The sequence below is a fragment of the Littorina saxatilis genome, linkage group LG2 (genome assembly GCF_037325665.1).
Source record: "Littorina saxatilis isolate snail1 linkage group LG2, US_GU_Lsax_2.0, whole genome shotgun sequence".
Lineage (NCBI taxonomy): Eukaryota > Metazoa > Mollusca > Gastropoda > Littorinimorpha > Littorinidae > Littorina > Littorina saxatilis.
In genome coordinates, this window is record NC_090246.1 from 78,829,457 (window position 1) to 78,852,192 (window position 22,736).

General features: G+C 45.2%; 2 protein-coding genes across 2 annotated transcripts in view; one reads left to right on the top strand and one right to left on the bottom strand.

Annotated features, from left to right (window-relative positions):
* Positions 1–7,462, top strand: part of LOC138959806 (para-nitrobenzyl esterase-like) — a 32,917-nt gene extending 25,455 nt beyond the window's left edge. The window contains exons 3-5 of the mRNA XM_070331427.1: positions 370–688; positions 2,048–2,119; positions 2,931–7,462. Of these exons, the coding sequence (XP_070187528.1) occupies positions 370–688; positions 2,048–2,119; positions 2,931–3,586 (1,047 nt within the window). The 3' untranslated portion in view covers positions 3,587–7,462. The remainder of the gene's footprint in view (positions 1–369; positions 689–2,047; positions 2,120–2,930) is intronic.
* Positions 7,463–14,500: 7,038 nt separating this feature from the next.
* LOC138959807 (alpha-(1,3)-fucosyltransferase C-like) lies at positions 14,501–21,482 on the bottom strand. Its single transcript, XM_070331428.1, has 2 exons — positions 19,590–21,482; positions 14,501–16,730 (listed from the first exon to the last, which is right to left on the bottom strand). Exons 1-2 carry the CDS (start codon positions 20,909–20,911, stop codon positions 16,706–16,708), a joined length of 1,347 nt encoding a protein of 448 aa, XP_070187529.1. The 5' UTR covers positions 20,912–21,482; the 3' UTR covers positions 14,501–16,705.
* Between the last annotated feature and the right edge of the window lie 1,254 nt (positions 21,483–22,736).

Sequence of the window (22,736 nt, forward strand, 5' to 3'; positions counted from 1 at the left end):
TTCTCACTCTACCCTACCTGTCTTTACAGGTGATTGTTCAATGCAGTTTTTACATGTCCACGCCTTACCCTATACTTTACTGCATTTTGTCTACCTGTCCTTACACTACCCTACCTGTTTGTACAGGTAATAGTGTCCACTGCATCTTCTCTACCTGTCCCCACCCTACCATTACTATCTTTGAAGGTGATAGTGTTCACTGCTATTTGTCTACCTGTCCTCTCCCTGTCTTACCTGTCTTTACAGGTAATAGTGTTTACTGTATTTTGTCTACTTGGCCTAACTCTACCCAACCTGTTTTAAAAATAGGTGACAGTGTTCACTACATTTTGTCTACTTGGCCTAACTCTACCCTACCTGTCTTTACAGGTGACAGTCTTTGGGCAGAGCTCGGGCGGCACGGCAATCCTGGCCTTGCTGGCCTCCCCCCTGGCCTCTGGCCTTTTTCACCGCGCCTGGCTGGCCTCTCCCTCCGCTCCCTTCAATGCAAGCCTGGCCCAGACGGCGCGTGATAACCACGTGACCCTCAACGCGACAGGCTGCCGTGACCTGGACTGCCTGAGAGGTCTGAGTACCGGTCACGTGATGGCCAGTACGCCGTGGACCGTGTTTCACTTCTGGGACGGTCAGTCTCTCTTCACCATGCCCACCCCGGGTAGCTTCGTGTGGGCCTTACCTGTGGTTGATGGTAGGTAGCGAGTGTTTTTACATTACCTTGTCTGTGGGGGCCTTACCTGTGGTTGATGGCAGGTAGTGAGTGTTTTTACATTACTTTGTCTGTGGGGCCCTTACCTGTGATTGATGGCAGGTAGTGAGTGTTTTTACATTACCTTGTCTGTGGGGGCCTTACCTGTGGTTGATGGTAGGTAGCGAGTGTTTTTACATTACTTTATGTGTGTGGGCCTTACCTGTGGTTGATGGTAGGTAGCGAGTGTTTTTACATTACCTTGTGTGTGGGGGCCTTGTCTGTGGTTGATGGTATGTAGCGAGTGTTTTTACATTACCTTGTGTGTAAGGGGGGGGGGCCCTTACCTGTGGTTGATGGTATGTAGCGAGTGTTTTTACATTACCTTGTGTGTGGGGCCCTTACCTGTGATTGATGGCAGGTAGTGAGTGTTTTTACATTACTTTGTCTGTGTGGGCCTTACCTGTGGTTGATGGTAGGTAGGGAGTGATTTTACATTACCTTGTGTGTGTGGGCCTTACCTGTGGTTGATGGTAGGTAGGGAGTGATTTTACATTACCTTGTGTGTGTGGGCCTTACCTGTGGTTGATGGTAGGTAGGGAGTGATTTTACATTACCTTGTGTGTGTGGGCCTTGTCTGTGGTTGATGGTAGGTAGGGAGTGTTTTTACATTACCTTGTGTGTGTGGGCCTTGTCTGTGGTTGATGGTAGGTAGGGAGTGTTTTTACATTACCTTGTGTGTGGGGGCCTTGTCTGTGGTTGATGGTAGGTAGGGAGTGTTTTTACATTACCTTGTGTGTGGGGTCCTTACCTGTGGTTGATGGTAGGTAGGGAGTGATTTTACATTACCTTGTGTGTGTGGTCCTTGTCTGTGGCTGATGGTAGGAAGCGTGTTTTTTTTTTACATTACCTTGTGTGTGAGGGGGGGGGGCTTACCTGTGGTTGATGGGAGGTAGCGAATGTTTTTACATTACCTTGTGTGTGTGTGTGTGGGGGGGGGGGGGGCTTACCTGTGGCCGATGGTAGGTAGCGAGTGTTTTTACATTACCTTGTGTGTGTGTGTGTGGGGGCCTTACCTGTGATTGATGGTAGGTAGCGAGTGTTTTTACATTACCTTGTGTGTGAGGGGGGGGGGCCTTAACTGTGATCGATGGTAGGTAGCGAATGATTTTACATTACTGTGTGTGTGGGGGGGGGGGAGGGGGGATTACCCTTGGTTGATGGTAGTTAGCGAGTGTTTTTTCAAGTGTTTTACTTAAGAACGACTACTCGTGACGTATTATGTGTCATTATGACATATGTGCCAATGTGTGACGTATTGTGCATCATGATGACATGTGCCTATTATTGTCATCGCCACAGATCACGTGGTGAAGGAAGATGCCATCCAGGCCTGGCTGAGCGGCAAAGGCAATGATGTGCCAACAATGTTCAGTGAGTGTCTCTTTTCCCCAGCTAGCCGCTATTTATGAGACTTTAGAGGCTGTGCATTCTACCCACAGCCACACATCACAAGTATGTAAGGTGATGTCAATGTTTGTATTCTACACACAGTCTCACATCACAAGCCTGTAAGGTGATGTCAATGTTTGCATTCTTCCCAGTCTCACATCACAAGTCTGTAAGGTGATGTCAATGTTTGAATTCTGCCCAGTCTCACATCACAAGTCTGTAAGGTGATGTCAATGTTTGCATTCTGCCCACAGTCTCACATCACAAGTCTGTAAGGTGATGTCAATGTTTGCATTCTGCCCACAGTCTCACATCACAAGCCTGTAAGGTGATGTCAATGTTTGCATTCTTCCCAGTCTCACATCACAAGTCTGTAAGGTGATGTCAATGTTTGTATTCTACCCACAGTCTCACATCACAAGCCTGTAAGGTGATGTCAATGTTTGTATTCTACACACAGTCTCACATCACAAGCCTGTAAGGTGATGTCAATGTTTGCATTCTTCCCAGTCTCACATCACAAGTCTGTAAGGTGATGTCAATGTTTGAATTCTGCCCAGTCTCACATCACAAGTCTGTAAGGTGATGTCAATGTTTGCATTCTTGTTTGTTTGTTTGTTTGTTTATTTGTTGCTTAACGTCCAGCCGACTACGCAGAGCCATATCAGGACGAGGTTTGCATTCTTCCCAGTCTCACATCACAAGTCTGTAAGGTGATGTCAATGTTTGAATTCTGCCCAGTCTCACATCACAAGTCTGTAAGGTGATGTCAATGTTTGCATTCTGCCCACAGCTACCACAGCGCAGGAAGTGGATCTGCTTCCATTCGATCCTAACATCTCTTCCTGGTCCTGGCGGCATTACACAGCCACAGTAAAGCAGCAATTGTCCCCCTTCTCGCCACGAATCGCACAGAGGGCGCTGCGGTTGTACCCAGCAGCTCCTGCCTTCACGCGGTCACACCCGTCTGGCAGACCTGGCCAGGGAGAACGCCGGAACACTGGGTCAAAGGTCACTCCGGAGTACCAGTACACCAGTCTCGTGTCTGACGTCCGGGTCACGTGCCCGGTCAACGTGCTTGCCAACGTCACATCTGCTAAGTTCCGGTCCCCAGTTTACCGCGGCGTGGTGACGTCATGCCCCTCTCGCCCCGTGATGCTGCCTGACGGCTCTACCGCTCGCTACGCGTTCCACGGCTGGGACCTCTTCGTCTTCTTCGGGAACTTCGCGGCCTGGGGCTTCCACCCGACTCAGGCAGATCTTCAATTCCAGAAAATGCTACGTCAGCAGATGGTAGCGTTTGCACGTGACGGGCGACCGGAAGCTCCGGTATGGGAGACCGCACGCACCTGTACCGCACTTCTGTCAGATCACGTGTTTCCGGTTGAGCGGTACAACAAGATCAAATGTGATTTTTGGCTCGGCCATGGCTTCTTGTCCCATGCCTGATCTTCTGAGACAAATCTGACACTAGGGTTAGGATTAGCAACAAGGGTTAGGGTTAGCAACTATGATGGACCAACTTAGACAGCGCTGACACTAGGGTTAGGGTTAGCAACAAGGATAGACCAACTTAGACAGCGCTGACACTAGGGTTAGCAAAAAGGGTTAGGGTTAGCAACAAGGATAGACCAACTTAGACAGCGCTGACACTAGGGTTAGCAACAAGGATAGACCAACTTAGACAGCGCTGACACCAGGGTTAGGGATAGGGTTTCGTAACAAGTATTAGGGTAAGGGTTTCACAAAAAGGATTATGGTAAGGGTTTAGCAACAAGGATTAGGGTTAGGAGTTAGCAACAAGGATTAGGGTGAGGGTTTAGCAACAAGGATTAGGGTAAAGGTTTGCAACAAGGATAAGGGTGAGGGTTTAGCAACAAGGATTAGGGTAAGCGTTTAGCAACATGGATTAGGGTAAGCGTTTAGCAACAAAGATTAGGGTGAGGGTTTCGCAACAAGGATTAGGGTAAGCGTTTAGCAACAAAGATTAGGGTGAGGGTTTTGCAACAAGGATTAGGGTAAGGGTTTAGCAACAAGAATAAGGGTGAGGGTTTCGCAACAAGGATTAGGGTGAGGGTTTAGCAACGAGAATAAGGGTAAGCGTTTAGCAACAGGGATGGTCCTACATGAAGAAAATCATTGAACTCGGACCTTCATGTCGCCATGTTGATGGCAATTCCATGACAGACAGCAAGACGATCAACAGACTCCATGGTTTTGTACAACATAACAGACAGCAAGAAGATCAAGACTTCATGGCTTTGTACAACATAGCAGACAGCAAGAAGATCAAGACTTCATGGCTTTGTACAACATGACAGACAGCAAGAAGATGAAGACTTCATGGCTTTGTACAACATGACAGACAGCAAGAAGATCAAGACTTCATGGCTTTGTACAACATGACATACAGCAAGAAGATCAACAGACTTCATGGCTTTGTACAACATGACAGACAGCAAGACGATCAAGACTCCATGGCTTTGTACATAATGACAGACAGCAAGACGATCAAGACTCCATGGCTTTGTACAACATAAATGTGATGAAATCATTGTTTAAACCAAGAGGATTAGCAGATTGTTCCCTGTTGTTGTATACTAGATTCCATGACTTTTTAAAACACTAACAGTCAAGCCCGGCTTCGCCCGGGTGTTAACGGAGCCCTAAAGCATTTTAAAACGTTCGCTTTCCAATTATTTTCACCGTTACCTCCCTTGTTTGGATAACAAAAAAACAAAAAGAGTTACCTCCCTTAGCTTCTTGAAATTTCCGGAACTGTTCAGTTATTTTTTCTTATGTCCTTGCTACAGGTGAACGGTATACATTGCAGTGGCCTTGCACTACATTGGCTGTATTCAATAAAGGGGAGGTCCATAATCTGACAAAGGAAACAATGAATCAAGGAACTAAAACCCAGGTGCACATCTGCGGCTCCTAGGCAGTGTGCATGCACACTATCTTTTTCCTGCCTCTTGCAATCTCAGAGTTATGGCGACCACAGACAGACACACAAACTTACATCCATTTTTACTATTTGAAAAAGCAACGAGTGTAAATCTGGTACGAAACAGCAAGCCATGTTATCCTACATGCTGTACTTACGTTTATTCCCCCCTCTGTAAACTTGTAGAGCTAGTTATTTTTCGATAATGACCCAGCAACCAAACAAATAACGAGCCAGCAACAGCCTGAATCCTCGATAGTGCAATGGGTTGAGAAGCTGTTCTGTTTTGGTACTACTTTTGCGACTGAAAAGTTCCGAACGCTCTATACGTACGAAGTATACATCTCTGGAGCAAACAATACAAACATACCGCATTTAAATTAACAACTACATGCCTGAACACATGAATCTCCATATAAAATCCATGAGTTCGGTTGTTTTCTGAATCTAGATCTGCCGTGCACAAACGTTCATCAGAAGCAAATTCCCAAGGCAAGTAACTCATACTTTGTCTAGCGACAAGAGTAGTTCCCCTTCTTTTCACTCAGTTTCTTCGACAACACTGACTGCAATCCGACGGTCAGTTTTCAACAATATTTCATTTTATAAACAGATCACACGCAACCAAATGCACACATCTCATCAATTTAAACAACATAAAGCGGTTTCATACACTATTTTCCCCAGAAAACTGAACTTCATACAGTAATTAACGTTGGAACACGGGTGCAAAAGATCGTCTGCTAGTCCCATTTGACGGAAGAACATTATCCTAAGCGATACTAAAACATAAACAGAACACACAATATCTGCCTTTACCGCCACAGCAGAATAACAGCATATCTGTGTACTTGATTTTAGTCCAAAACCAGGAAACTGACAAGAAGTGTTAACAGAATGGAATGATTTGCACGGAACTATACAACCGCGCATTAATCGATCGCCTGCGCAGGTTGACTGGTTGAGTGATTCGGATTCGATCAAACTTTCGCACAAAAACTCCTGTTTTCTTTGAATAACTGAAGAAAGGAGGAATAAAGAGGTTACACACCTCGTCTCAGTGATTATTAAAAATAATGGTCTCAGTTCGCGGTCATGAAAAAGCTCGCTGAAGCTCGCATTTTTCATGATCCGCCAACTTCGACCATTATTTTTAATAATCACTGAGACTCGGCATGTAACCTTTACTAAAAATTTCCTGCAGTCGAGGCTGCTAAATTAAAGACGCTTGTTTTGGAACCTCGATCTTTTCCAAAGCCTCACGCAATCTATTACGTCAAAGTAAAGAAAGGTCACTCTGAAAGTGTGGCGTGACGTGTTAGTTCTAAAAATTCATCGAGAATAATTAGCGAGCGCAATTTTTTTTCTCCATAATGGCGTTTGCCTCGGTGACTTTGGCATCATAAGCAGTGGAAAAACAGGTCCCTGCCAGACTTGCTTGACATGACCTCATTTACATTATACATACACGTGTAATTTGAACGATTATTATCTCACGAGTGTCTCTCTCACGTATGTAGGATAAAAACATTGTTTAAATCAAGATGATTAGCAGGTCGTATACTAGATTCCATGGCTTTGAACAACATAAATGTGATGAAGTGGGTGTAATCTTTGCAGTATGTAAATTTGCAATGAATGAATGTCTGCAGACTTTGTGAGGATGGCTACAAAGAGAATACTACATGGCTTGCTGTGTCGTACCAGATTTACACGAGTTTTCGCTCGCAGAGCTGTTCACTATTTGAAAAAGCAACGAATGTAATTCTGGTACGATACAGCAAGCCATGTAGTATTCTGTTTATCCTACATACTGTACTTACGTGTATTTTACTGAAAATGTCCTGCAGTCGAGGCAGCTAAATTGAAGACGCTTGTTTTGGAACCTCGATCTCTTCTATAGCCTCGTGTAATCTATTACGTCAAAGCAAAGAAACGTCACTCTGAAAGTGTGGCGTGACGTGTTAGTTCTAAAAATTCATCGAGGGTAATTAGCGAGCGCATTTTTTTTCCATAATGACGTTTGTCTCGGTGACTTTGGCATCATAAGCAGTGGAAAAACAGGTCCCTGCCAGTCTTGCTTGACATTACCTCATTTACATGATATACACACGTGTGATTTGAACGATTATTATCTCACGAGTGTCTCTATCACGTATGTAGGATATAGACAAACATGTAACTGAACAAACGACTAGGAAAAGAAAGACAATCACAGAACCAACAACCATGTCAACTCTGTCAACGAAGGAAACGACATAAAAACAAAAAGTATGTTTCAGATTTAATTCATCAGATACGAAAAATGTACATGATTATAATACAATGCATGGGTTCTTTTCTGAAAATATATCACATATGGTTCACTATTAGTCTCTTTGTCGCTATGTCTGAGCCTGGTCGTCGTGCTACCATTATTATGGGCTATGTCTCCGCGTGGTCGTCGTGCACACGGCCCCACACCACTATTATTGGTTATGTCTGAGAGTGGTCGTCGTGCACACGGCCCCACACAACTATTATTGGGTATGTCTGAGTGTGGTCGTCTTCCACACGGCCCCACTCCACTATTATTGGTTATGTCTGAGTGTGGTAGTCGTGCACACGGCCCCATACCACTACTATTGGTTATGTCTGAGTGTGGTAGTCGTGCACACGGCCCCACACCACTATTATTGGTTATGTCTGAGAGTGGTCGTCGTGCACACGGCCCCACACCACTATTATTGGTTATGTCTGAGTGTGGTCGTCGTGCACACGGCCCCACACCACTATTATTGGTTATGTCTGAGAGTGGTCGTCGTGCACACGGCCCCACACAACTATTATTGGGTATGTCTGAGTGTGGTCGTCTTCCACACGGCCCCACTCCACTATTATTGGTTATGTCTGAGTGTGGCCGTCGTGCACACGGCCCCACACCACTACTATTGGTTATGTCTGGGTGTGGTAGTCGTGCACACGGCCCCACACCACTACTATTGGTTATGTCTGAGTGTGGTCGTCGTGCACACGGCCCCACACCACTACTATTGGTTATGTCTGAGTGTGGTCGTCGTGCACACGGCCCCACACCACTACTATTGGTTATGTCTGAGTGTGGTCGTCGTGCACACGGCCCCACACCACTAATATTGGTCATCACTTGCCAGCAAATGGGGCTCGGCACGCGAGAGGTGCCGCCCAATGGAGTGCGGAGTGAATGGTGGCTGACACAGAGAGCGTCTCTCTGGAACCAAAACCAATTTCTAGCCGTGCGCGACGACACCATCGTTGACAGTTGCTGAATGGAGGGAGTTAGGGGAGGGGGTGGGCGGTGGGGACCCGCTGCCGATCTACAGAAGACTGCGGACTTCTTGGCGGCCACTGACCTGAGGATTTAACGGCCATAACATCGAACGCAGAAGAAGAAGAAGGGGGGGGGGGGGTGTGTGTGTATGTGTGTGAGTGTGTGTGTGTGTGTGTGTGTGTGTGTGAGTGTGCGTGTGTGTGTGAGTGTGCGTGTGTGTGTGTGTGTGTCTGTGTATTTGTGTGTGTCTGTGTGTGTGTGTGTGTGTGTATGTGTGTGTGTGTGTGTGTGTGTGTGTGTGTGTGTGTGTCTGTGTGTGTGTGTGCAACGCTAATAACAGCACAAAAGCAGGACAGCAGCATTACAAGCAGTTAGGCAACACTAAAAGCAGAACACCAACACTAAAGTAGTGCATTGACACTAATGTAGCAGTACATCGAAATACAAGCAGCTCACCAACACAAATAGCAGTAAAGCAATACTAGATTAGTGCAGTAACACTTATGTAGCAATACAGCGAAATATTAGCAGCACAGCAACACTTTAAACAGCTAGGCAACACGAAATCAGTGCAGTTACACTAACGTCGCAGCTAGTCAACACGAATAACAGTGATGTAACACTAACGAAGCAGGACGGCAACACTAATAGCAGTGAAGTAACACTGACGTAGCAGAACGGCAACACTAATAGCAGTGAAGTAACACTAACGAAGCAGAACGGCAACACTAATAGTAGTGAGGTAACAGTAACGTAGCAGAAGGGCAACACTAACAGCAGTGAAGTAACACTAACGTAGCAGTACGGCATCACTAATAGCAGTGAAGTAACACTGACGTAGCAGAACGGCAACACTCAGTAATAGCAGTGAAGTAACACTAACGAAGCAGAACGGCAACACTAATAGTAGTGAGGTAACAGTAACGTAGCAGAAGGGCAACACTATCAGCAGTGAAGTAACACTAACGTAGCAGTACAGCATCACTAATAGCAGTGAAGTAACACTAACGTAGCAGTACGGCAACACTAATAGCAGTGAAGTAACACTAACGTAGCAGTACGGCAACACTAATAGCAGTGAAGTAACACTAACGTAGCAGTACGGCAACACTAATAGTAGTGAGGTAACACTAACGTAGCAGTACGGCAACACTAATAGCAGTGAAGTAACACTAACGTAGCAGTACGGCAACACTAGTAGCAGTGAAGTAACACTTACGTATCGGTACGGCAACACTAATAACAGTGAGGTAACACTAAAGTAGCAGTACGGCAACACTAATAGCAGTGAAGCGCTTAGAACTGTACCCACGGAATACGCGCTATATAAGCTTCATATTGATTGATTGATTGATTGAAGTAACACTAACGAAGCAGTACGGCAACACTAATATCAGTGAAGTAACACTGACGTAGCAGTACGGCAACACTAATAGCAGTGAAGTAACAATAACGAAGCAGTACGGCAACACTAATAGCAGTGAAGTAACACTAACGAAGCAGTACCGCAACACTAATATCAGTGCAGTAACACTGACGTAGCAGTACGGCAACACTATAATAGCAGTGAAGTAACACTAATAGCAGTGAAGTAACACTGACGAAGCAGAACGGCAACACTAATACTGACAGTGAAGTAATACTGACGAAGCAGTACGGCAAGACTAATAGCAGTGAAGTAACACTGACGAAGCAGAACGGCAACATTAATAACAATGAAGTAACACTGACGAAGCAATACGGCAAGACTAATAACAGTGAAGTAACAATGACGTAGCAGTACGGCAACACTAATAACAGTGAAGTAACACTGACGAAGCAGAACGGCAACACTAATAACAGTTAGTTACGATTTCGGCGTAACATGGTACGATTTTGCAGCAACTGATATTCTGCTACGCTATGCCCAAAACTGCTACCCTCAAACAAAAATTGACAGGCATGCAACATTTTCACTTGTCGCTCGACAATCAACAAAGAACATAGCGCAACTGTGTACTGAACGTTGGGAACCACTTCAATATGACTGATCGAGGTTGTCCACGTGACTTCCTAACTCAATCGTGAATTTCGTTGCAAGCTTTCACCTTTCTGGTGACTCTCCGGACCAATCGCGAATTTGATTAGAATGCGCAATTCTGCGCAAAAAAAAAAAAAAAAAAAGTTTGGCCAAAACCTAACATGAGTGAACGTGGGATTTTCAGCCCATGAACGAAGAAGTTCCAATGTGGAAATGAGGTTACTAAACATGTTTATTCTTATCAATGTTTTCGATGGCATAAATGCGGGTGTGCGATTCAAATTTCAGACAAAGCTAGTGCTACTATTAAACTCCAATTGCTACTCTGAAATTGTGTGAAAGTTCCAAAATGCTACTCTTTGGGCTTCACAGGGGTTGGCAGCTATGCTAACGTAGCAGTACGGCAACACTAATAACAGTTAGGCAACAGTAACGTAGCAGTACGGCAACACTTATGGCAGTGGAGTAACACTAACGTAGCAGTAGGCTACGGCAACACTAATAGCAGTACGAAACACAACTAGCTGTGCAGTAACACTAACGTGGCAGTACAGCAACACTAATAGTAACACTAACGTAGCAGTATGGCAACACTAATAGCAGTACGAAACACAACTAGCTGTGCAGTAACAGTAACGTAGCAGTACGGCAACACTAATAGCAGTACGAAACACAACTAACACTGATGTAGCAGCGCATCAACTCTTATAGCAGTGCAGCAACACCGATTTAGCTGCGCGACAAACACGAATAGCAGTGCAGTAACACTTATAACTATACAGTATCACCGATTACAGTTAACCAACACTTCGAACAATACCGTAACACCACAGGTTCATGATATCATAAGTGTCCATTATCCTTCATTGGCTCTGTCGACGCTCTATTTTAACCATTAGCTTCCGTTATATAATACTAGAGGAATACCCGGCTTCGCCGGGTGAATCGCGAGACAGAGACAGAGAGCGTGGCGGTTCACCACAATCACCTTTGAAGGCGAAGTCCTCTCAAACGGGATTGAGAATTTTAGAGCTTATTTCTAAGGCCTATATCAACTGTTATGGCTTCTCAAAGGCCAGAACATACAGACAGACAAAAGCCGCCAGACCCCATCACAAACAGAACTCTACAATCCAAAGGTGTTGCCTCCACACACACACACACACACACACACACACACACACACACACACACACACACACACAGAAGCCGTATATATATATGTATATCTATAAATATATAGAGATAGATGACAGTGTATTTTTCGCGTGGCTATAAATTGATTCAACCTTTGCACTTTTACAGTGAGGACAACTTACGGGTGCAAGGAAAGCGTTCTGGACAGTGCAGTGACATTCTAAAAATAGTAACGTAGTAACGGGAATATGGATTGACGCCACACGAAGGAAGGGAGATAAACGCAAAACAATGGAGAAGATAAGGAAGAGTTAGTGGGAATGGATCTGGGAAGATGAACAGAAAAACCAAAATCGACCAGGTTGTGTCCGGGGTCTACCTGAATATGCCCACCAAATTTGAAGCAGATCCATCGAGAACTTTGGCCGTGCATCGCGAACACACACACACACACACACACATACACACACCTACACACACACACACACACACACACACACACACACACTCACAGACAGACACACAGACACAAGTCGTATATCTATATAGATATACTAGAGGAATACCCGGCTTCGCCGGGGTGAATCGCGAGACAGAGACAGACAGCGTGGCGGTTCACCACAATCACCTTTGAAGGCGAAGTCCTCTCAAACGGGATTGAGAATTTTAGAGCTTATTTCTAAGCCCTATATTAACTGTTATGGCTTCTCAAAGGCCAGAACATACAGACAGACAAAAGCCGCCAGACTCCATCACAAACAGAACTCTACAATCCACAGGTGTTGCCTCCACACACACACACACACACACACACACACACACACACACACACACACACACACACACACACACACACACACACACACAGAAGCCGTATATATCTATCTATATAAATAAATATATAGAGATAGATGACAGTGGATTTTTCGATAAATAGATTCGACCTTTGCACTTTTACAGTGAGGACAACTTACGGGTACATGCAAGGAAAGCCCACAACTTCTAAGGCGAACAACTCTGCAGAGTCTGCTGTGAAGGGCGACGGTAGTCTCCCTGTCACACTCGACCCCCTTTGAATGAACTTTGTCCCCAAAGTTCTGAACCATGGACCCGCCAAGTTTAGGTCCCTCCCAGGTTGGTGGAATGGGAACAGCACGAACATGATTCAGTGGCCATAATGCCATTCCTGAACATATCATGTCGAGTCCCATCCCTGTCGACGACGTCAAATGTAACCGAGTGCCGAAACACCACAATCACCTTTGAAGGCGAAGTCCTCTCAAACGGGATTGAGAATTGTAGAGCTTATTTCTAAGCCCTATATTAACTGTTATGGCTTCTCAAAGGCCAGAACATACAGACAGACAAAAACCGCCAGACCCCATCACAAACAGAACTCTACAATCCAAAGGTGTTGCCTACACACACACACACACACACACACACACACACACACACACACACACACACACACACACACACACACACAGAAGCCGAATTATATATATGTATATCTATATCTATAAATATATAGAGATAGATGACAGTGTATTTTTCGCGTGGCTATAAATTGATTCGACCTTTGCACTTTTACAGTGAGGACAACTTACGGGTGCAAGGAAAGCGTTCTGGACAGTGCAGTGACATTCTAAAAATAGTAACGTAGTAACGGGAATATGGATTGACGCCACACGAAGGAAGGGAGATAAACGCAAAACACTGGAGAAGATAAGGAAGAGTTAGTGGGAATGGATCTGGGAAGATGAACAGAAAAACCAAAATCGGTTCAGCGCTGCGCGCTGAGAGCACGTGTTGAAAATTCTCATCGACCAGGTTGTGTCCGGGGTCTACCTGAATATGCCCACCAAATTTGAAGCAGATCCATCGAGAACTTTGGCTTGGCATAGCGAACACACACACACACACACACACACACACACACACACACACACACACACACACACACACACACACACACACACACAGAGAGACACACAGACAGACACAAGTCGTATACATATATAGAAACCGGCCATTAGGCGTCATCGCGTCCCGAATGAAGTCTTCACAATCTCCCAAACCGTTTTGAATTCTGGGTAGAGAAATCCATGAATGAGATAACGTCAGCGCCTTTCGGCGATTGGTCAATGCATTTCGGAGACGGAGCGCCAACATAATGTCGGTCACACTCTAAAATAAATGCTACTTGAGTTTGTTTTCCAAACTGAAACAAAGTGAACGAGAACAAAGGGTCAATTATCAACTCAGCTTACCTCGAACAGTGAGATCGACAGAACGTACAGTGCACGAAATGAACGGGAGCATAGGGTCAGTTATCAAGTTTTATCAACTCAACTTACCTCGAACAGTGAGATCGACAGAACGTACAGTACATAAATACTAACGGAGAGACTCGGAAACCGACGAGTCGATACTGATAATAATGTTCTGTATCCCCATGCACGACAACTCGTGTAATATTTGAAGTCAACATTTATGTTTTTACATGTGGAGACATGGACACGGGTTCGAATCACTTTGCAGGCAAGAGCATTTTTCTATTTTTTTACTTTTAATTTTCAACTTGTAATTTTTTCTGAACTCTTACTTCTTACATTGTATTCCTGTTTACATTTAATCAAGTGTGGACTAAATGCTTTAACATAGACGGGGAATCCAGGGGTGGTGTATGAGTGTGTATAATATGTGTGTCAGTGGAATGTTATGATTGCATATTTGTAGCGCTGCACCGGACTCCTGTACACACTGTCACACACCGACGCACTGGTTGATCATACGCACACCCATTTACTCACTTCTACACACTGAAGCACACACTGTCACACACAGGCACACTGGTTGATCATACGCACACACATTTATTCACTTCTACACACTGAAGCACACACTGAAGCACACACTGTCACACACAGACACTCTGGTTGATCATACACACACACATTTACTCACTTCTACACACTGAGGCACACTCTGTCGTAAATAGACACACTGGAAGATGACGTCACGCACCCGTACGGCCACAAACACTTGGGTAAACTAAGTAAAACTTTGAGGATTTCGCTTTTGAGATAAGAACAGAATGCAAGAACAAAATAAAACAACAAAATCACGAGTAGGAAAGAAAATCACAAGCTACGCTATTCACTGAAGTAAAAAAGGCTAACAAGTCTACTCCAAGATCAAAATAAACGGAATAACAAGAAACCAATAAAAACAAAACTTCCCTGTTCACATCACGAATATTCCTCGGCAACACTTCCCTATTGTCCAACACATCTACTACCTCGACTTACAAAAGAATACACACTTCACCCTTTCAATCACTGATTCACCCGAAGCATAAACACATCCATTCCCCATGCTTTCCTCTCGCTCGCTCCCCCCCCCCCCCCCCCCCCCCCCTGCAGAACAAAACAGCATACTCATTTACCCTGTTGGGGTGACAGCTACCTATACATTCCTATAAAACACAACTATTGCTGACCGAAACAACAAACGTAAAACATATATACCTATGCAAATGTAGAAATGGGTACTTCCAGGAAACCAAAACAAAAGGGAAACAGAGCAGACTCGGAAAACGTATACTTACCCAAACCTTCTACAAATGTCCGACTATTTATTTAAATACAAAACAAAATCGCTACTGATCTTCGTGAAAATAGTCAATATTGTCATGGTGAAAGGGTGAGCCATTTCCTTGCCAGCCACGGGGGTACTGACCAAGCTATATTGTCATGGTGAAAGGGTGAGCCATTTCCTTGCCAGCCACGGGGGTACTGACCAAGCTATATTGTCATGGTGAAAAATGCAGTGCGTTCAATTTCATTCTCGAGTTGACTAAACGTAGTTTTGCTTTCCGCGACTTGTTCTTCATTCCAAAGGATTTGAGTGATGTATTACATTAATCAAAGGGTTGCAGATTGAGTACTTTCAGTGAACGATTTACCAGAATTACCCATTCTCTTTTATTTTTTATTTTTAAGTAACATCGGCTTTTGAGGAAACCTAAATGGGCGATTGTATCACCGCGCGTCGACTGCATGCAATGGTCGTTAACCACTTCTAATTAATGTTCTTCTGGTAACATCAATAACATGCACCAACACTAACAGCAGCAACAGATTAGAACTGTATGCGTACATGGTGACAGGGGCATCAAGTTTAATTTCAGCCTCTGGAAATTACAGTGTAGCGTATTTACTTGTCGGTAGTATAAATGTATCTTTACTGCTCCATTTTATTTAGCGTTACCATTGTGGTAGAAAAAGACTACTCTGCCATGTCATAAAAACGTGGTCGCCACAGTTAGTGCCTTGATCTTGGAACAGCGTCAGAGGTCGTTACGTTTATGACTTCAACACGCGGCAACAGCTGTAACAGCGGGGCAACGGCCATTACGGACTGCTGGGTGACTGCTGGGTAATTGCAAATGATACTGCTTGGTTACTGCTTGGTCACTTCTTGGTCACTGCTGGGTGACTACTGGGTGACTTCTAGCTGACTGCTGGATGACTGCTGGGTGATTGTAGGTAAAACCACTTGGTTGATTACTGCTTGGTCACTTATTGGTAACTAGGTGGCTGCTGGGTGACTGGTGGGTGACTGCTTGGTTACTGCTGGGTGACTGAGAGATACTTATGAGACACTGCTGGGTGACTGCTGGGTGACTGCCGGTTTACTTCTAGGTGACTGCTATAGGTGACTGCTATGAGACTGCTATGTGACTGCTTTGTGACTGCTGCGTCACTGCTGGGTGACTGGTGGGTGACTGTTGGGTGACTGCTGGGTGACTGAGAGATACTTATGAGACACTGCTGGGTGACTGCTGGGTGACTGCCGGTTTACTTCTAGGTGACTGCTATAGGTGACTGCTATGAGACTGCTATGTGACTACTTTGTGACTGCTTTGTGACTACTGAGTGACTGCTGGGTGACTGCTGGGTGACTGCTGGGTGACAGCTGGGTCACTGCTGGGTGACTGCTGGGTCACTGCTGGGTCACTGCTAGGTGACTGCGGAGACACTGCTTTGTGACTGCTGGGTGACTGTTGGGTGACTGGTGGGTCACTGCTGGGTCACTGCTGGGTCACTCTTGGGTGACTGCTGGGTGACTGCTAGGTGACTGCCAGGTGACTGCTGGGTGACTGCTGAGCTACTGCTGGGTGACAGCTGCGTCACTGCAAGAAGTGAAGACATCCTTAGTGTTCACTTTACGGGTACTTGAATACCGTAGGCGGGGGCGGGGATGTAGCTCAGTCGGTAGCGCGCTGGATTTGTATCCAGTTGGCCGCTGTCAGCGTGAGTTCGTCCCCACGTTCGGCGAGAGATTTATTTTGTGTGCAGACTCTCCTCGGTGTCCGAACACCCCCGTGTGTACACGCAAGCACAAGACGAAGTGCGCACGAAAAAGATCCTGTAATCCATGTCAGAGTTCGGTGGGTTATAGAAACACGAAAATACCCAGCATGCTTCCTCCGAAAACGGCGTATGGCTGCCTAAATGGCGGGGTAAAAAACGGTCATACACGTAAAATTCCACTCGTGCAAAAAACACGAGTGTACGTGGGAGTTTCAGCCCACGAACGCAGAAGAAGAAGAAGAAGAATACTAGGCAATGACACGACAAAATCACTAGAAATAAAAAATTAAAAAAACACGTTTAAAATGCACATTGTCTAACCAGTGCTTGGTGTTGATTGCAGAACAACGGGCACCTTGTTATAACGGTCGTTAGATATACGTCAGGGTACCTTGTTATAACGGTCGTTAGATATACATCAGGGCACCTTGTTATAACGGTCGTTAGATATACATCACGGCACCTTGTTATATGACCTGAAACGTTCAGAATAATTAACCAACACACTACCAATACTTCGAGCGAAATTTTGGATCGTTCCAGATATTTGTTTAGATGTGACGCAATGTTTCGGAAAACGTTGTTAAACTCGTCATGGGATTGTTCACTTATGTCCGAAAATTTCAGTCTTTCTTTATTCTTTCTTTATTTGGTGTTTAACGTCCTTTTCAACCGTTCAAGGTTATATCGCGACGGGAAAATGTCATGACTTTGCATGTCTACAGATAAATGATTCATACGTATACTGTCGAAGTTTCATTTGCGTGTAACCACTGGCGTAAATTTGTTATTCGTGCAAACACATGAGAAAAATATGGAACGTTCACGCTGTTTCGCTCTGACTGCTGTTATTGCTGCGAGCCTCTCAAAACATGCTGCGGTCACGCTTGGCTGGGCATCGCTGTGGCACCAGAATCATCCTAAAAATATCAAGCGTGTTTACAAGCCTAGCACATTCGCGTCAGTGCATATGCGCACATCAATCATTTGTCAAAAGACATGCGAAGTCCTGAATTTTTGGGACACAAGTAAACAATCATATGACGAGTTTAACAACTTTTTCCGAAATATTGCATAACATCTTAACACACAACTGTAATGATCCAAAATTTCGCTTGCAGTATCTTCAGTATGTTGATTAATTATTCTGAAAGTGTCAAACCAATCCACCAAGTCATTGCTAAAATGCGGCGCTTTTTGTCATGATACCCCTAAAAAATGACGCAAAAAGTCCCGTTTTTGAGAGCTCTTGCGATCGACACCTGCATCAGTAGGAATAGCATAGCACACGAAATACGCAAGCTAGCTAAACAAATCAACCTGTTCAGGGTAGATAATGGATTTAACTTTCTTCTCGTATGTAAACGTTGCAAAGTTTTGCCTTTTGTAATTTTTTCTCGATTTGTAATTGGGCCCTTACGTTTTTGTCTGGTCGATTTTGAGGGTACCCTTATTTGAGCGGCGGTCACGGGATCCCTGTAAAAGATATCTTTAATCCAAAAAGTGATCCTGGTAGTCAAGTGAACGGCCTTAACTTAACGTCCTTTTAATAAAATTACACCGAAATTGATGCTTTAATTTGGGTGCGAAATTTGTTGCAATAATTTGTTGGCCAAGTTTACATCACGGCTTGTTATAACGATCGTTAGATATACATCACGGCACCTTGTTATAACGGTCGTTAAATATACATCAGGGCACCTTGTTATAACGGTCGTTAGATATACATCACGGCACCTTGTTATAACAGTCGTTAGATATACCATAAACTACCTTGTATACGTGTTGGTGGAAGTACAGCTGGCACCCTGTTATAACGGTCGGTAGATATACATCACGGTACGTATCTTGTTTTTATTTATTTATTTATTTTTATTTATTTGGTGTTTAACGTCGTTTTCAACACGTATCTTGTTATAACGGTCGTTAGATATACGCCACGGTACGTACCTTGTTATAACGGTCGTTAGATATACACCACGGTACGTTCCTTATTATAACGGTCGTTAGATATACTTCACGTTACGTACCTTGTTATAACGGTCGTTAGATATACATCACGGTACGTTCCTTGTTATAACGGTCGTTAGATATACTTCACGGTACGTACCTTGTTATAACGGTCGTTAGATATACATCACGGTACGTTCCTTGTAATAACGGTTGTTAGATATACACCACAGTACGTACCTTGTTATAACGGTCGTTAGATATACACCACGGTACGTTCCTTGTTATGACAATCGTTAGATATACACCACGGTACGTACCTTGTTATAACGGTCGTTAGATATACACTACGGTACGTACCTTGTTACAACGGTCGTTAAATATACATCACGGTACGTACCTTGTTATAACGGTCGTTATATATACATCATGGTACGTTCCTTGATATAACGGGCGTTAGATATAGACCACGGTACGTATACGTACCTTGTTATAACGGGCGTTAGATATACATCACGGTACGTTCCTTGTTATAACGGTCGTTAGATATACACCACGGTACGTACCTTGTTATAACGGTCGTTAGATATACATCACGGTACGTTCCTTGTTATAACGGTCGTAGGATATACATTACACGGTACGTACCTTGTTATAACGGTCGTTAGATATACACCACGGTACGTACCTTGTCATAACGGTCGTTAGATATAGATCACGGTACGTACCTTGTCACAACGGTCGTAGTGTCAGTGGTGTTGGTGGAAGTACAGCTGGCACCCTGTGTGAACCACGCCTGCACGTCGTCATAACGGTCATTGAGGTGAGCGTCACGCGGGGCACGGTGCAGCATGTCGCAGAGCTGGCACCATGCGTGCTGCAGCCCGTCCTGCCTGCTGTACTGCCCTTTCCGCCACAGCAGTTTGCTGTACGCCTTGCTGTCGGACGCCAGGTCGTCAAGGTAACGGGCCAGCTCGCGGGGTCCGTCAAAGAGGTCGGCGTTGATATAGGTGTCGGGGGGCAGGTGCTGCGTGTAGTTGAAGCCGCCTCGCACCACCGGCACAGCCTGCACGCGGGGGTCAAAGGTCGCGAAGAGCAGGTCCGTCACGTAGTCTCGGCAAGCCACCCACTCAAAGGCCAACACAAAGTAATACTTGGACAGCGTGAAGCCCCTCCTCGCCCTCTCTGCGGGAGTAGGGTCCATGGCGGCTTGCAGGTCGATCATGTCCATGGTATCAAAAGCCAACTCCTTCTTAAACTCCTTGAGGTACTCTTCAACACCCGTCAGACTCCTGCCCGTGTGGAAGTTCTTGTCAATGTCCTCCAGTCCGTCGGCTCGCCGACTGACCTTGGGGTTGATCCACACAGCGACCTTGCCCTTCTTCCTGACGCCGTCCTCCACGCTCTTCAGCTTCCCGGGCTGGCTGGTCTTGGCGATGTAAGCGAAGGGTTGGAAGATGTCCGAGTCCAGTCTGTAGGACCACACCCAGGTAACGGCCGCCGTCCAGTAGCGCGCGAACAGGTCGCCCTTGGCCCTGAAGGTCGCCTCGCCTGGCGGTCTCATATTGTAGTAAACCAGCACGCGGTCTGCACGCAGCATGGGCGGGGTCTGCTTAGCCATCTTCCCGTCGTCAAACACCACGGCGGCCGCGCCCTGCGTGCTCTTGGAACTGGGCGACACCCGGCACGCGCTCACCGGACACTGAGCGAACATGTCGGACGTCGTAGACAGCACGCGCAGCGACCGGGCCGCCTGCCACGAGATGACCTTGACCCCGGAACTAGAGTCAGCTGGGGCCGTCAGTTCCCGTTTGTTGTCGGCGTTGTAGGGCGACGTGGCGTAAGTCATTCCCCGGCCCACCACGGGACGCAGCCACCAGTGTCGCACCCCCGGCGTCCCCCTGTCGTCCCTGCCACCCGTGGCTAACGGCTTTGTAACCGTCACCCGCTTTGTGGCGTACAGCAAGAGAACCACGGTAAAGCAGGTGGCAGTCACCACGCAGCAGCCGTACAGTGTCTTCTTGGAAAGGCGAACCCCGAACCTCCACATGCTTTAATGTTACCCTGGACAGCCACCGTACAGTGTTCTAAGACAATAGGGTTAGACAGTCACCACGCAGCAGCCGTATAGTGTTCTAAGACAATAGGGTTAAGCAGTCACAACACAGCAGCCGTACAGTGTTCTAAGACACTAGGGTTAGGCAGTCACCACGCAGCAGCCGCACAGTGTTCTAAGACAATAGGGTTAGGCAGTCACCACGCAGCAGCCGCACAGTGTTCTAAGACAATAGGGTTAGGCAGTCACCACGCAGCAGCCGTACAGTGTTATTAAAGACCTTGCATAGCCCAGAAAGTGACAGTCAACAGGCAGCAGCTGTCAGTGTTCTTAAAGACCCCGCATTGCCCAGAAAGTGGCAGTCACCAGGCAGCAGCCGTACAGTGTTCTTAAAGACCCCGCATTGTCGAGAAAGTGGCAGTCACCAGGCAGTAGCCGTTCCGTGTTCTTAAAGATGCCGCATTGACCAGAAAGTGGCAGTTACCAAGCAGCAGCCGTTAACACTGTGTCCTTAGAGGTGCAGGTCACGGAACTTGACGTGGCTGACTGACACTGTGTTGTGGCCTCTGTCTGCAGAACAAGGAGGTCAATGTTAAAATGTTGCTTGCATCTTGTGCTCTACAACACTCGGCATGGACAGAGAAAACAAAGACACACTATCCACTTTACCTGGCTACGAAAATAAGACATAGCCGTGTTCTTACCTTAACTGACAACCTATATAACTCTTACCTAGGCAGGTGAATAATACATAGCTGTGTGCTTACCGTCACTGACAACCTATATAACTCTTACCTAGGCAGGTGAATAATACATAGCTGTGTGCTTACCGTCACTGGCAAGCGATACACATAACCTAGCCAATTGCAAGAGAATAATACATAGCTGTGATCTTACCGTCACTTACAAGAGACTGATACTTAGCTGTGTTCTTACCGTCACTGACAAGCGATACACATAAACTAGCTAGGATAATGATATATAGCTGTGATCTTTCCGTCACTTACAAGAGACTGATACTTAGCTGTGTTCTTACCGTCACTGACAAGCGATACACATAAACTAGCTAGGATAATGATATATAGCTGTGATCTTTCCGTCACTTACAAGAGACTGATACTTAGCTGTGTTCTTACCGTCACTGACAAGTATCCTTGGCACAAAGGGTCAAAAATCCAAAAAATAAGCCCTCAAAAAAATAAGGCCTTATTTCTGGAAATAAGCCTTTATTTTTGGAATTAAGCTCTTATTTCTAAAATAAGGCCTTATTTTCCATAATTAAGGCTAAGGCCTTAAATATTTACAGCCATAAGGAAATAAGGGCATAATGAAAATAAGGCCTTAATTCTGTTATGACCTTAAAAAAATAAGCCCTTAAAAAAAATAAGCCCTTATTTTTCTGCGCATCGCTACAGCGCATCCGGACATTCGAAACTGCTCTTTCCCTGGTTGATTTGCGGCACTGAGTTGCATTCAGGCCAGAAGATGACGATTTTCGACAGAGGTATGTGTGTTGGCCTCTATTCAGCTTATTTTTTTAAGCCCTTATTTTTTTAATCCCTTATTTTTGTATGCCCTTATTTTTTTATGCCCTTATTTTTTTAAGCCCTTATTTGTTATGCCCTTATTTTTTATGCCCTTATTTTTGTTAAGGCCTCACAGAAATAAGGCCTTATTTCTCGTAAGGCCTTATTTTTAAATAAGGGCTTATTTGTTGGAAATAAGGGCTTATTTCCAGAAATAAGGCCTTATTTCCTTAAGGCCTTTTTTTGGATTTTTGACCCTTTGTGCCAAGGATAGACAAGCAATACACATAACC

Bases quoted from the DNA above. Each gene is read 5' to 3' on its own strand.
- LOC138959807 (XM_070331428.1), bottom strand. From the start codon at position 20,911: ATGTGGAGGTTCGGGGTTCGCCTTTCCAAGAAGACACTGTACGGCTGC. The intron at 16,731-19,589 runs GTACGTACCGTG...CACTTCTTGCAG, and splicing joins ACTACGACCGTTGTGACAAG to TGACGCAGCTGTCACCCAGC.